The following is a 13,328-nucleotide window of genomic DNA, read 5'->3' as shown; positions in this document are numbered from 1 at the left end:
TGCTGCTCATAGGGGGTCATATGATTGTTGGGTTTTTCTCTGTATCTATGAAGCGCCTTGAGGCGACTTTTGTTGTGATTTGACGCTATATAAATAACATTGAATTGAATTGACGATGAAACCAGGATAGCTTTCCTTTTCCAGAATGACTGGAAGCTCATGATCCAAAATATACCATATCATTTGTCTAACATAGCAGAAGCAGTATAATGGCATGGGTATGGGCGTCATGTTCATTAGTGTCAGCTGTGTTCACTGTGTGTTTACACTTCCATCATTACCCTTCTGTGTATTTAAGTCCTCTGTTTCTTTTTGTTCATTGTCAGGTTGTCTGTTTTCCCTTGTCTCATGTTTCTTAGAACAAATGAGATTCCTGATGTTGACTGAAGTGTCAAGCAGCATTCATTTATGTAGATAGGCATTGTGAAACAAAAACAAAATATCCAAGATATTAAGGGTACAGAAATAATAATTTAATAAAAACCCTGTAAAACTGTCATTTTTACACTTTTGTTGTTTTCTTTTTATTTCTTGCTGATGTGCACAAAGTTTAAGCAATGTTAAAAAACAGAAATCCCAATCCAGAAAGGTCATGGGAGAGTTCACTGATGTTGGCACATGATGCAGCATGTTGGTACGTCATTGTTCATTGTACAGTTACAAAGTTATCAGTTCAAACATGATTTCACAACAAGGACTCAAGGTGACATTAGAGTTGGTTCAATGGATAACTTTGTTTGCTTTTTCAAGCCAAGATCAATAAAGTCTGTATGTAAACACTGATCAGTGGAATAAAACATGGGGAGTGAGCATCATCATCAGTGAAGTCGAACTCCTAACAGCCATGATGACAATGATGCCCTCTCTCCTCTCTGCAGCCCTGTTGCTCTCACTGATTCCTTGGACTTTGACTGAAGGTAAGTTTCATAACAATAAGTGTAATTTTTATTAGAATGACTGTCATTATCATTTAATATCTATTTTTAACCTTTTGTCTGTGGCTCATTTAGCACCGCCAATGATTCCCATTGCTATAATGGTGAAGAACACCTTACAAAACAAACCTCTACAAACCTACAAGACTGAAGTGATTAGTGGGGGGATCCTGCTGGGTGTGATGAAGAGACTCAATAACTCCGATGCAGGCTTCATGTGAGATAACAGCATCAGTTGGAACCTCAGTCTTTTAATTTACATGCAGAAATTTATGTTGACACAAGAATTTTAATAATCTTATAACTGCTAGGATGTTTTAAAGGACATGTAATCTCCATTGAGCAACTATGGCTAACATACATCTATGAAATCTGGTGCATACATCTAATATACTAAGATATGCACAGAACATCATGGAACCATGCCTTAATCCCAATATGACGCTCACCATATTTTGAATGAAATTTGCAGCTTTTCATTTTGCACTGAAGGACTGTCTGTGGCAGCTTTGCAACTGTTTAACTCCTCTCCTCGTGTCAGTATGTTGTTATCAACTGTCACATCATTACTGAGTTTAGTTACAGATTCCACAGAACACATCGTCACAGAAGGCAGTAAAATACTAGTATGCAGTACATCGTGTACATTAGGGTGTTGCTGCCATTTAATTGACAGTCCAACCCAGTATCACAGGAAAGAGTGTAACAGAGACGCCAGTCCACTGTGTCCATTTCACGCTTTGCCTCTCCACAGACATGCACGTAGCTCCAGTACATTGCAGTAAGCTTCAGTACCAGAAGAGGGTGATAGTTTATTTCAAGCCAACACCAAAATAATCATGGGAAAGTGTTTAAACACACATGTAAATACATATCATCCACGTAGCATAATTGTTTCTAACATCACCCTGGAAAGGACTTCATACCTTCTTCGGTAACGAGCACTTTATGGCTTTAGATACATTATCTCCTCCTGCTGGTATTTCAGCTTTTGCATGTGCATCTATTTCAGACTCTGGAGAGAAAAAGTGTGAAATGGACACATTGGACCTGTGTGTCCGTTACATGCCCCGAAAAGGCCTTCAGCTTCTGAGTCAGATCCATGCCTTACTCTCCTCTACTCCAATCTGCTCACCGAATAATTTCATCATCATCATCATCGTTTATTTATATAGTACTTTAAAAACACACCTGATAGACCAAAGTGCTGTACAAAACAAATATAAATATAGTAATAAAATAGCAAAAACCAAACATAGCAATAAAAGAAATAAAAATGTCAGTGACCCACACAGTAAAAGCCAGGGAATAAAAATAGGTTTTTAATCTGGACTTGAAATTAATTGTATTTTTAAAATCTATGATAGCCAATTGCCAAACACGTAGCTTTAAAAAACACCACTTTGGTGACATAAGGATCTTCTGTATAGTCTATGCTGTAAGTATTTGAGATTATCTGGACATCAATTGTCTACCCAAATTAACCAATCGGATATACACTTTCTTTGAAGTTAGAGTGACCCGTAGCAGCCATACTAATTATACTGAGCTGATGTAGTTGCAGAGCCATAACTCAGCACTGAGAGGAGGTCTTGGTGATGTTTGGGACAGGAAGGCTGCTGTTTGTTTTCAAAACTGATGGTCAGTGTTTTGTCTTTGGCCGTTTCTAACTTTAAGTGGCTGTTTATACTCTTATACATGATGACTTTCATCGTCATGTTACACATACATAACACCAAACCAAGATCGTTCCCTCACCCGAACCACGTTAGTCCAAACAAGAAAGAAGAAATGCAAACACAGCTGCCACGTAACAGGAAATTTGCTGAGGAAGTGAGCTCAAATACTGAGCCTGACTGCTGTTGTTGATCATTTACAAGGTCTTTTCTTTCTCACAGATTCACCTACAGTGACAATGATAACTATGGGCCATATCTGGAGAGTGTGAATGGCGTGGCTGGGAATAATGAAGCTCGTACCTACTGGCAGCTGCTGGCCAATGTCACAAACAGTGAATTCAAACCAACCGAAGTTGGTAAGCTCACTGTAAAATGTTCCATCACATTTCTTGTTGTATTCAACTTATCATACTTTATTGATACATCTATTGAATATTTCTAATACTGAACTGTTTGCAGGTATCGGCTGTATCATTCCCAGCCCATATCAGCAAATTATCCTGAACTTTACAGTGTGGTAAATATTCATCAGTCTGAATGCAACAGAATGACTTCAAAGGCTAATCCTGGAAGTGACTGCAGAGGAATTGATTTCATAGATCAGTAACATGTAGCTGTTTGTTGCTGAGTGACAATAAATTTGAATAAAGCATCATTACAAGTGTTGGTGTTGTTAGCCTGCAAGAGGCATACAGCATTACTGACACGGCAACACCTGACATCTTTGAATTTATCATCATCACTTACAACAATTATATGTATGCAACACAGTTATACAGATGTGCTGAAGGCAGCAACCTGAAAAAAATGCAATATATGTTCTCAAGAACAGATCCTGGCAGAGAAAAGAAACAAAAGATGCTTTCTGCTTGATTTGGGTGAATGATGTGTCCATGATCGAGTCCATGATGTCTGCTAATTATGACCCAGTGTCGTCACTGAGACGATGCCAGGGCTTTTGCATTTTATTTTAAAACTAAAGAACCACTATATAATTACAGTCTTCTCCCATACGTCCACGAATAACAATAACAATTTTTAACTTTGTTACATTTGAACTTAACAAAAAGTGACACTTCAGTGTCATTTAGCAATAACTATTTCATATTCATACACACAACAAAAACAGCAACATTTTCTTAAATTCAATGTGGTTTCCAGATGTGACAAATAATATTTACGTGATGAAATCAATTAAATGATCATTTATCATTACTGGAACCTCAGTCCAGTCCTCTATAATCCAGACAAGTCCCATCTTAAACCTTCTACCCGTACGAAAACTGAAACTGAGACAAGACTTCTTTATTCTTTCATGTCTTATAAAACCATTTCATGTTACTCCTCCCGCAACCCTGGTAAGGATAACCAGAAGAGACTGGATGCATATTTCATACTAGTATTTACTTCTCCAAGTTCCCACTTGTGCATTATGTGTTGCTTTGTAAATTCTTGTGATGTCTCAAGCTGAAGTTTTACTGCTGCCATCAGTGTTTTGAAACAGGATGTAATAAGTGAAGAGTCAATGTGCTTGAGAAATTTGGAGACGTTTTCTTACTTTAATGAGATGATAATAGACAAAATGAACATGTTCAGACTTGAAATTAGCATCTGACATAATTTAAGCACAAGCAAACACACAGACGTGATAGGAAAGTGCAGTTTGTTACACAGTGTGTCTGTGAACTAAAATAGCAAAGCCCAATATTTATGTACTGACACCAACTACGGCTGTTTGGCAGCTTAAGTTGAAATTTATTTTTAATTTAACCACTGATGACTTTTTCAGCACTGTTTTTTTTTTTTAAAAAAAGTTTGTTTCGAACATTCAGGTAAAAAAAACAGTCTGAATGATTTTTAATGACCTTCAGTCTTCCGGATGTTTCTGAAATGATGCCTCTCTCAGTGGGTCAACAGAACATCTGGCACAGGACAGCTGTGATGAAAGAAAGGGAGGAGGTTTTCCCAAACCTCTGGATCCAGGAAACCCAGTTTGGTCCTGATGGTCTCCCTCACTAGTTTCCCCCCAGGGTGGACGTAGCTGTTGATAATATTGTGGACTCTATTATTAAATGAAAAGAATAAATTACACTTCTATGAAACCTTCTGCTGTGTTTTTAATTTAAAGTTTCCATGTTAGCAGGCTGTAGAGTGCTCTGTAAGTGTAATGGATCTAAAACTGTTTAAATCTTCAGTTTTATATCATCCTCAGTCTTATTTTAAAATCCTAAAGGACAACATTACATTTCTGATATTAACAGTAACTCTGGGCCTCTGTGGAGTGTGCAGCTGATGTCATATCTGTCTAAAAAGGATAAAAAAACAACTAAGGAGTGCTGCATCACTCAAAAATACAGACTATTAGAGTAACGGGTGTATGGCACTGCTAACTAGCTAGCAAAACAAGCCTCTAACACACAGTGTGTATGCTAATGGCTAATCTAGGAAACTAATTAACAACAGAGGGATTTCAGATATTGTAGAATTATAAGATGATAAACTGTGTGTCTTTTTAATAATAGTGATGTGGTTGTATTTACCTTAATTTAGTGAGTCGTCAGTAAAACCATCAGCAGATAAACTGGAGCAGCCTGGCTACGTAAGAAGTGTAGGGGGGGCATGTTCGCGGTCACATCCAGTGAAGGTACTCAACTAGTGATGGGATTTCCGGCTCCTTTTACAGAACCGGCTCTTTCGGCTCCGAACCGACTCTTCAGGTTGTTTTGTTGCTTTAATTAATTTATTATTAACAATAATATAAAATTACGCACAAAAGGAATTACTAATGTAAAAAAAAGTTGTTTTATTTATATATGTTTATATATAATTATAAATATATACAGTGGGGCAAAAAAGTATTTAGTCAGCCACCGATTGTGCAAGTTCCCCCACTTAAAATGATGACAGAGGTCAGTAATTTGCACCAGAGGTACACTTCAACTGTGAGAGACAGAATGTGAAAAAAAAATCCATGAATCCACATGGTAGGATTTGTAAAGAATTTATTCGTAAATCAGGGTGGAAAATAAGTATTTGGTCACCTCAAACAAGGAAAATCTCTGGCTCTCACAGACCTGTAACGTCTTCTGTAAGAAGCTTTTCTGTCCCCCACTCGTTACCTGTATGAATGGCACCTGTTTGAACTCATCATCTGTATAAAAGACACCTGTCCACAGCCTCAAACAGTCAGACTCCAAACTCCGCCATGGCCAAGACCAAAGAGCTTTCGAAGGACACCAGGAAAAGTATTGTAGACCTGCACCAGACTGGGAAGAGTGAATCTACAATAGGCAAGCAGCTTGGTGTGAAAAAATCAACTGTGGGAGCAATCATCAGAAAATGGAAGACATACAAGACCACTGATAATCTCCCTCGATCTGGGGCTCCACGCAAGATCTCATCCCGTGGGGTCAAAATGATCATGAGAACGGTGAGCAAAGATCCCAGAACCACACGGGGGGACCTGGTGAATGACCTGCAGAGAGCTGGGACCAAAGTAACAAAGGTCACCATCAGTAACACACTACAACGGCAGGGAATCAAATCCCGCAGTGCCAGACGTGTTCCGCTGCTGAAGCCAGTGCATGTCCAGGCCCGTCTGAAGTTTGCCAGAGAGCACATGGATGATACAGCAGAGGATTGGGAGAATGTCATGTGGTCAGATGAAACCAAAGTAGAACTTTTTGGTATAAACTCAACTCGTCGTGTTTGGAGGAAGAAGAATACTGAGTTGCATCCCAAGAACACCATACCTACTGTGAAGCATGGGGGTGGAAACATCATGCTATGGGGCTGTTTTTCTGCCAAGGGGACAGGACGACTGATCCGTGTTAAGGACAGAATGAATGGGGCCATGTATCGTGAGATTTTGAGCCAAAACCTCCTTCCATCAGTGAGAACTTTGAAGATGAAACGAGGCTGGGTCTTCCAACATGACAATGATCCAAAACACACCGCCCGGGCAACAAAGGAGTGGCTCCGTAAGAAGCATTTGAAAGTCCTGGAGTGGCCTAGCCAGTCTCCAGACCTCAACCCCATAGAAAATCTGTGGCGGGAGTTGAAAGTCCGTGTTGCTCGGCGACAGCCCCAAAACATCACTGCTCTCGAGAAGATCTGCATGGAGGAATGGGCCAAAATACCAGCTACTGTGTGTGCAAACCTGGTAAAGACCTATAGTAAACGTTTGACCTCTGTTATTGCCAACAAAGGTTATGTTACAAAGTATTGAGTTGTATTTTTGTTATTGACCAAATACTTATTTTCCACCCTGATTTACCAATAAATTCTTTACAAATCCTACCATGTGGATTCATGGATTTTTTTTTCACATTCTGTCTCTCACAGTTGAAGTGTACCTCTGGTGCAAATTACTGACCTCTGTCATCATTTTAGGTGGGGGAACTTGCACAATCGGTGGCTGACCAAATACTTTTTTGCCCCACTGTATATTCGTCACTTTTTGCTATATCTGCCATAATCTTGCATGGCAGTAGAGACACTCTGGTTTCTATTGGTCTGCAATACACGAACATTTCACCATGTTTAACTCCGGACCCAACCTGGCCAAAGGAGATCCTGAGAGAGAACAAAGGACGCGACCCTAAGCGACGGCCTCGAGGGAAACGAGCCGGCATCAGGAACAGGCCACGGGCTCGCGCACACCGCGCACCCATGCCCAGTATCCTGCTAGCCAATGTTCAATCCATCGAGAACAAGCTTGATGACCTCAGAGCCAGAATCAAGTTCCAGAGAGACATTCGGGACTGCAACCTCCTCTGCTTCACCGAGACTTGGCTGAACCCAGCGATACCAGACCACGCCGTGCAGCCGGCGGGATTCTTTTCGGTTTACCGCATGGACAGGACAATGGAGTCGGGGAAGAAAAGAGGTGGTGGAGTATGTTTGATGGTGAACAACAGATGGTGCGACAGCACAAACATCTCCCCACTCACACGCGCTTGCTCGCCCAATCTGGAGCTTTTGATCGTTAAGTGTCGCCCTTTCTATCTCCCTCGGGAATTCACTGCGGTCATTGCCTGCACTGTTTACATTCCGCCTCACGCGGACTCGGACACTGCCTTATGTGAGCTACATGAGGCTCTCACACATCAACAAACACTTCACCGAGATGCCGCACTCATTGTTATGGGAGATTTTAACAGAGTGAATCTCATTTCACAACCTTCACCAGCACATCAACTGCCCCACCCGGGGCACGAGGACATTAGACCACTGCTACACCCCGTTCAAGAACTGTTACAAGGCTCAACCCCTGCCGGCATTTGGAAAATCGGACCATGCCGCCATCTTCCTCATGCCTGCTTACAAACAAAGGCTAAAGCAGCAACCACCAATCAGGAGGGAGGTCGCTCGCTGGACGGACCAATCGGTGGCCGCGCTGCAGGACGCACTGGATGACGCAGACTGGGACATGTTTCGGCGCAGCTCTGATGACATCAACATGTTTACGGAAGCGGTTGTGGGATTTATCGGGAAACTAGCGGACGACACAGCAGAAAGAACTATCATCCGAACGTTTCCCAACCAGAAGCCGTGGGTGGATAAAAACATCCGCGACGCTCTGAGATCACGCACCGCTGCCTACAATGAAGGGCTTGTCTCCGGTAATATGGACCTATACAAGGCTGCGTCCTACAACGTGCGCAGCGCGGTCCGAAAGGCAAAGCGGAGCTACGGGGAAAAACTAGAGTCACAGCTACGACAGTGCGACTCTAGGAGCCTGTGGAAAGGACTGCGGACTATAACGGACTATAAACGACCAGCTTCTTCAATGATGAATGCCGATGCTTCACTGGCTGATGAGCTGAACACGTTTTATGCTCGCTTCGACGCCGCAGCAATTAAAACAACAAACGGCTGCGTGCGCTCGGAGTGCACCAGTGAAGAAAATGCATTCGTCATCACAGAGCATGCCGTGAGGAACACCTTCAGGAGGGTGAACACCAGGAAGGCAGCAGGACCAGATGCAATCCCTGGCCGGGTCCTTAGAGCCTGCGCTGATCAACTAGCACCGGTGTTCACGGAGATCTTCAACCTCTCCCTGGCCCAAGCTGTGGTTCCCACGTGCTTCAAACGGTCCATTATTGTCCCTGTTCCAAAGAAACAACAGCCCGCTTGCCACAATGACTACCGTCCAGTAGCACTGACTTCAATTGTGATGAAGTGTTTTGAAAGACTGATGAGAGATCACATCACTTCTTCACTTCCTCCCACCATCGACTCACTTCAGTTTGCTTACCGGACTAATCGTTCCACAGACGACGCCATATCTCACCTGCTCCACACATCCCTGAGTCACCTGGACACTGGCAGAGGGAATTATGTTAGGATGCTGTTCGTGGACTACAGTTCAGCATTCAACACAATAATTCCCTCTAAGCTTTTCACCAAGTTGACGGATCTAGGACTCAGCTCATCACTGTGTCAGTGGATCCTCAACTTCCTCACAGACAGACCCCAATCGGTGAGGGTAGGAAAACAAGTCTCCCCCTCCATCTCACTCAGCACTGGAGTGCCTCAGGGCTGTGTTTTAAGCCCCCTGCTATACTCACTGTACACTTATGACTGTGTAGCCACATCCGACACCACCTCCATTGTCAAGTTTGCTGACGACACTGCTGTTGTGGGCCTGATCTCTGACAACATCGAGAAGGCCTACCTGGAGGAGATTAGGAACCTGGAGACCTGGTGCCAGGAGAATAACCTCCTCCTAAACATCAGCAAGACTAAGGAGCTGATCGTGGACTTCACTACAAAGCAGGCGAGGAATTACAAGCCCCTCATCATCAGTGGCACGCCGGTGGAGAGAGTGGACATCATTGGGTTTAACGAACTTAAAGGTTTCCAGAGACGACCTGTGGCACACACATGTGGGTGTGTACTGGAGCTGTCGATAAATTATGACAGCTATCCTGACTTCAGATCAGAGATGAACAGTATGTTGGAATCAAATGTGTGGGTTATGGACATTATATAAAGGTTTGATTCACGGACAATGGCTTAAAAGCTATTGTTGTTTTACAACAGATTATATTTGAGTTGTGAACTAAGACTAAAGTGTTCCCATGTGAATGTCACAGCAAAGGTTTCAGGTGTTTAGAAACTGAGTTCCAAGAAAAAGTCTTTGGTGAAATACCACTGTAATGCAATTTGAGGTACTTCTTTGTGTTTCTGTGTTTTCCTATTACAACTGAGGCAATATTTTTCTAAACACTTGTGAAATGCATTTCTGCAGAGGTCTCAGAGTGGCAGTCTGGAGACCATTTATAAGCATTCCCATTTCCTCAGTCAGCATGTGTGCATGTGAACAATGAAAGCAGTTTTTCCACCTTTTATTCAATTTTACTATTATTTGAATCCAAAATCAACTTTAAAAAATGCATTAGGTTCATTTTAATTTGTCAAATTTTATTACTGTAATGTCACAAGATGACATGTATTGTAGTGGTTCACCAGAAAGTTAGAGATTGAGACCCCTGCAATATGTAGTGTATAGTACATGTAGGAGATATATGCAATATCTCCTACATGTTTTATCATCGTGCACACATTTTACAGTTTACAAGTCAGGTTTTACTGTATCATTGTATTTTATTACAGTTATGTTTTTACAGTTCTGTTTAGCCATCTGGGTTATGGTGACTTTTGCTAAATTGAATGGCCATAAGGCACACCTATATGCTTTTATTTTGGATTTCTGTGAAATCAGCAATTGCTTAGCTGAAGGTTGATTTTTGGTTGGCTTTTCCTCATTTTTGTAATGGAAAAAAACCCTTGTGTATCATAGCGCCCTTTTTCAAAACTGAATAGCCGATGGGGTAGTTATTTAAAAGATATTTTCCTATATTTCTGTTTTCATGTTTGAGCCTAATGTATTTGCTTCATAGTGGTTTTAGACCACATGTTCTTATTCTTTAATTGTAGGATATTGTTATAAGATCTTGCCATATTATCCTCAATCTCTTTTTATTGTCCTATTCTGTTTGTATTTTTAATAATAATTGAATTTTTGCACAACATATTGCATATTTTTGTTGAGTGTATTGTCGTACTTTTATTGTGGACCTGTTAGCTATCTGCCAAGCTAGAAACCAGCATCACACCTTAGTGAGGGCAGAATAGTAAAAAGGCATCGTCCCAACACGGCTACCTACAGAAAAGTGGATCTGCGTGAAAACACAGTTTCTTCTGTTTCTTCTAAGCTAGAATAGAATAGAATAGAATAGCCTTTATTGTCATTGTACAGAGTACAACGAAATTGGAGTGCCACTCCCTTGGTGCAAGTTTCAATAATAAATATAAATGTAAAATATAAAAAGTACGAAAAAACAATCGTATTACTCAAACAATAGTATGTACAATATATACAGGATAGCAGCATTAATATAATGACAGTATGAATAGCAGCATAATATAATGACAGTGACGGTATGGAATAGGTTCAATTGTTTTTGTGCTTATTTACTACGGTGATAGCTCTGGGAAAGAAGCTATCCCTGAATCTGTTTGTCCTGGTTTTATGTGACCTGTACCGTCGGCCTGACGGTAATAGTTCAAACAGTTGGTTGCTGGGGTGAGAGTGGTCCTTGATGATATTGGCAGCTCTGCTGAGGTACCGAGAGTTTGCAGTGACCTCCAGGCTGGGCAGAGAGCAGCCAGTGATCTTCTGGGCTGTGTTGATGACCCTCTGCAGTACTTTCCTGTCCGCAGCTGAGCACCCTGCATACCATGTTGTTATGCCGTACGTTAGGATGCTCTCTATGGTGGCTCTGTAAAATGTCACCAGCAGCCTCTCCTCCAGGTTGTTCCTCCTGAGCACTCTCAGAAAGTGGAGACGCTGCTGGGCCTTTTTAACCACCGCTGTAGTATTTGCAGTCCAGGAGAGGTCATCAGATATCTGCACGCCCAGAAACCTCATGGAGTGTACCCTCTCCACACAGCTCCCGTGAATGTAAAGTGGGACCGGGTCTGCTCTGCCCTTCCTGAAGTCCAAGATAAGTTCTTTAGTTTTCGTGGTGTTCAGTTGGAGGTTGTTAACTGAACACCACTCAGTCAGTCTGTTGACCTCATCTCTGTAGTCCGACTCATCCCCCCTTGAGATGAGTCCAACCACTGTGGTGTCATCCGCGAACTTTATGATGGTGTTTGAGAGATGGGTAGGGGAGCAGTCGGATGTGTAGAGCGTAAACAGGAGGGGACTCAAAACACATCCTTGTGGAGACCCGGTGCTGAGTGTGATGGTGCTGGACCGGTGGGGGCCGAGTCTGACAGACTGTGGTCTATTTGTCAGGAAGTCCTTGATCCAGAGGCAGCTACAATGGATAGTAACGACGACACGCTTGAGACGCGGTCAATATGCTCCAACACCTCACGTGCCAGTCAGCGCTCTTCAGCCAGTGCCATTGCAGCCAGAGCACGGGCAAAAGCAGAGGCTGCACGTGCTCAAGCACTATTTGCACAAAAAGAGGCAGATATGTTAAAAGCACAAGCATATATTGAGGAAGAACAACAAAAAGCAGCAGCTGAGGCTGCTAGGAAGAAAGCAGAGCTGCAAGCCAGTTTGCATACCTTGAGGCTTGAGAGCGCGGCTGCAGCTGCTATTGCTGAAGCGAATGTTCTTGAAGCAGCTGTTGAGAACGAATTTGGGGAGTTAGATCGGGTTAGCCTGAAAAATGAATACGTTGAGCATAATCCAAGCCCTGAACCTCAGCAAAACTCAGAGCTACCAGAACTCATGCCAACTCTGATGCACCAACTACCAGTCGACAGTGATGAGATCAGCAAATACGACTTGCCTGTTCAGAGAACACCCAAATTGAGTCAAGATGCCACTCCCTATTACCCTCGTACTCAAAGCCCCTGCAGGACAGCCCCGTTCAAGCAAGAACATGCACACAGCTTAAATCCATCCAGGGATACCCACAGACACCAGACACAGTCACATGATATGAGACAATACAGCAGTAGCTACCAACTGCCTAAGTCTCATACAGGTGCTGCCAGGACTGACGAGCCCACTTCATCATCGACCACAGACTTGGCCAAGTATCTAATACGGCGAGAGATGATAAGCTCTGGGTTGTTAAGGTTCAACGATCAGCCAGAAAATTATTGGGCCTGGAAGCAGTCTTTCCACAGTTCTACAGAGGACTTAAAACTGACGTCAAGAGAGGAGCTTGATCTGCTATGTAAATGGCTGGGACCAAAGTCATCAGAGCATGCTAAGAGGATACGAGCAGTCCACATACACGATGCAGCTGCAGGTGTAAGAATGGTATGGCAAAGGTTGGAAGACTGCTATGGATCGCCAGAAGCAATTGAAGAAGCTCTCCTAAAGAAACTGGATGATTTTCCAAGAATCTCAAATCGAGAAAATCAAAAGCTGAGAGAGCTGGGAGACATTCTCTTGGAGCTTGAAGCCGCCAGGGCCGATGGGTTCCTACCAGGCCTCAGTTACCTGGACACATCTCGGGGCATCACTCCAATCGTCCAAAAGTTGCCATACTCCCTGCATGACAAGTGGGTCTCTTTAGCATCTCGTTACAAAGAAAATCATCAAGCGTCTTACCCACCGTTCTCCTTCTTTGCAAAGTTTGTTTGTGATCAAGCCAAAACGCTCAATGATCCAAGCTTTGCCCCTCTTACAAGTGGTTGGAGGACAGGGAAGCCAGAACACCCCTTCAAATCAAACATG

General features: G+C 42.6%; 1 protein-coding gene across 1 annotated transcript; it reads left to right on the top strand.

The window, feature by feature from the left end:
• The first annotated feature begins 806 nt into the window (after window positions 1–806).
• LOC146693202 (cobalamin binding intrinsic factor-like) lies at window positions 807–3,269 on the top strand. Its single transcript, XM_085478995.1, has 4 exons — window positions 807–917; window positions 1,011–1,152; window positions 2,834–2,970; window positions 3,074–3,269. The coding sequence occupies exons 1-4, from the start codon at window positions 845–847 to the stop codon at window positions 3,133–3,135; spliced, it is 414 nt and encodes a 137-aa protein (XP_085335121.1). The 5' UTR covers window positions 807–844; the 3' UTR covers window positions 3,136–3,269.
• The last annotated feature ends 10,059 nt before the right edge of the window (window positions 3,270–13,328 follow it).

The sequence above is a fragment of the Copadichromis virginalis genome, linkage group LG14, assembly GCF_057382275.1.
Source record: "Copadichromis virginalis isolate Kocher_CV1m ecotype Utaka linkage group LG14, C_Virginalis_male_GT1.1, whole genome shotgun sequence".
Lineage (NCBI taxonomy): Eukaryota > Metazoa > Chordata > Actinopteri > Cichliformes > Cichlidae > Copadichromis > Copadichromis virginalis.
This window is presented reverse-complemented; position numbering and strand designations above follow the sequence as displayed.

Coding starts and splice junctions, on each gene's coding strand:
- LOC146693202 (XM_085478995.1), top strand. CDS start 845: ATGATGACAATGATGCCCTCTCTCCTCTCTGCAGCCCTGTTGCTCTCA. Junction 1,153..2,833: donor AACTCCGATGCAGGCTTCAT/GTGAGATAACAG, acceptor TCTTTCTCACAG/ATTCACCTACAGTGACAATG. Junction 2,971..3,073: donor ATTCAAACCAACCGAAGTTG/GTAAGCTCACTG, acceptor AACTGTTTGCAG/GTATCGGCTGTATCATTCCC.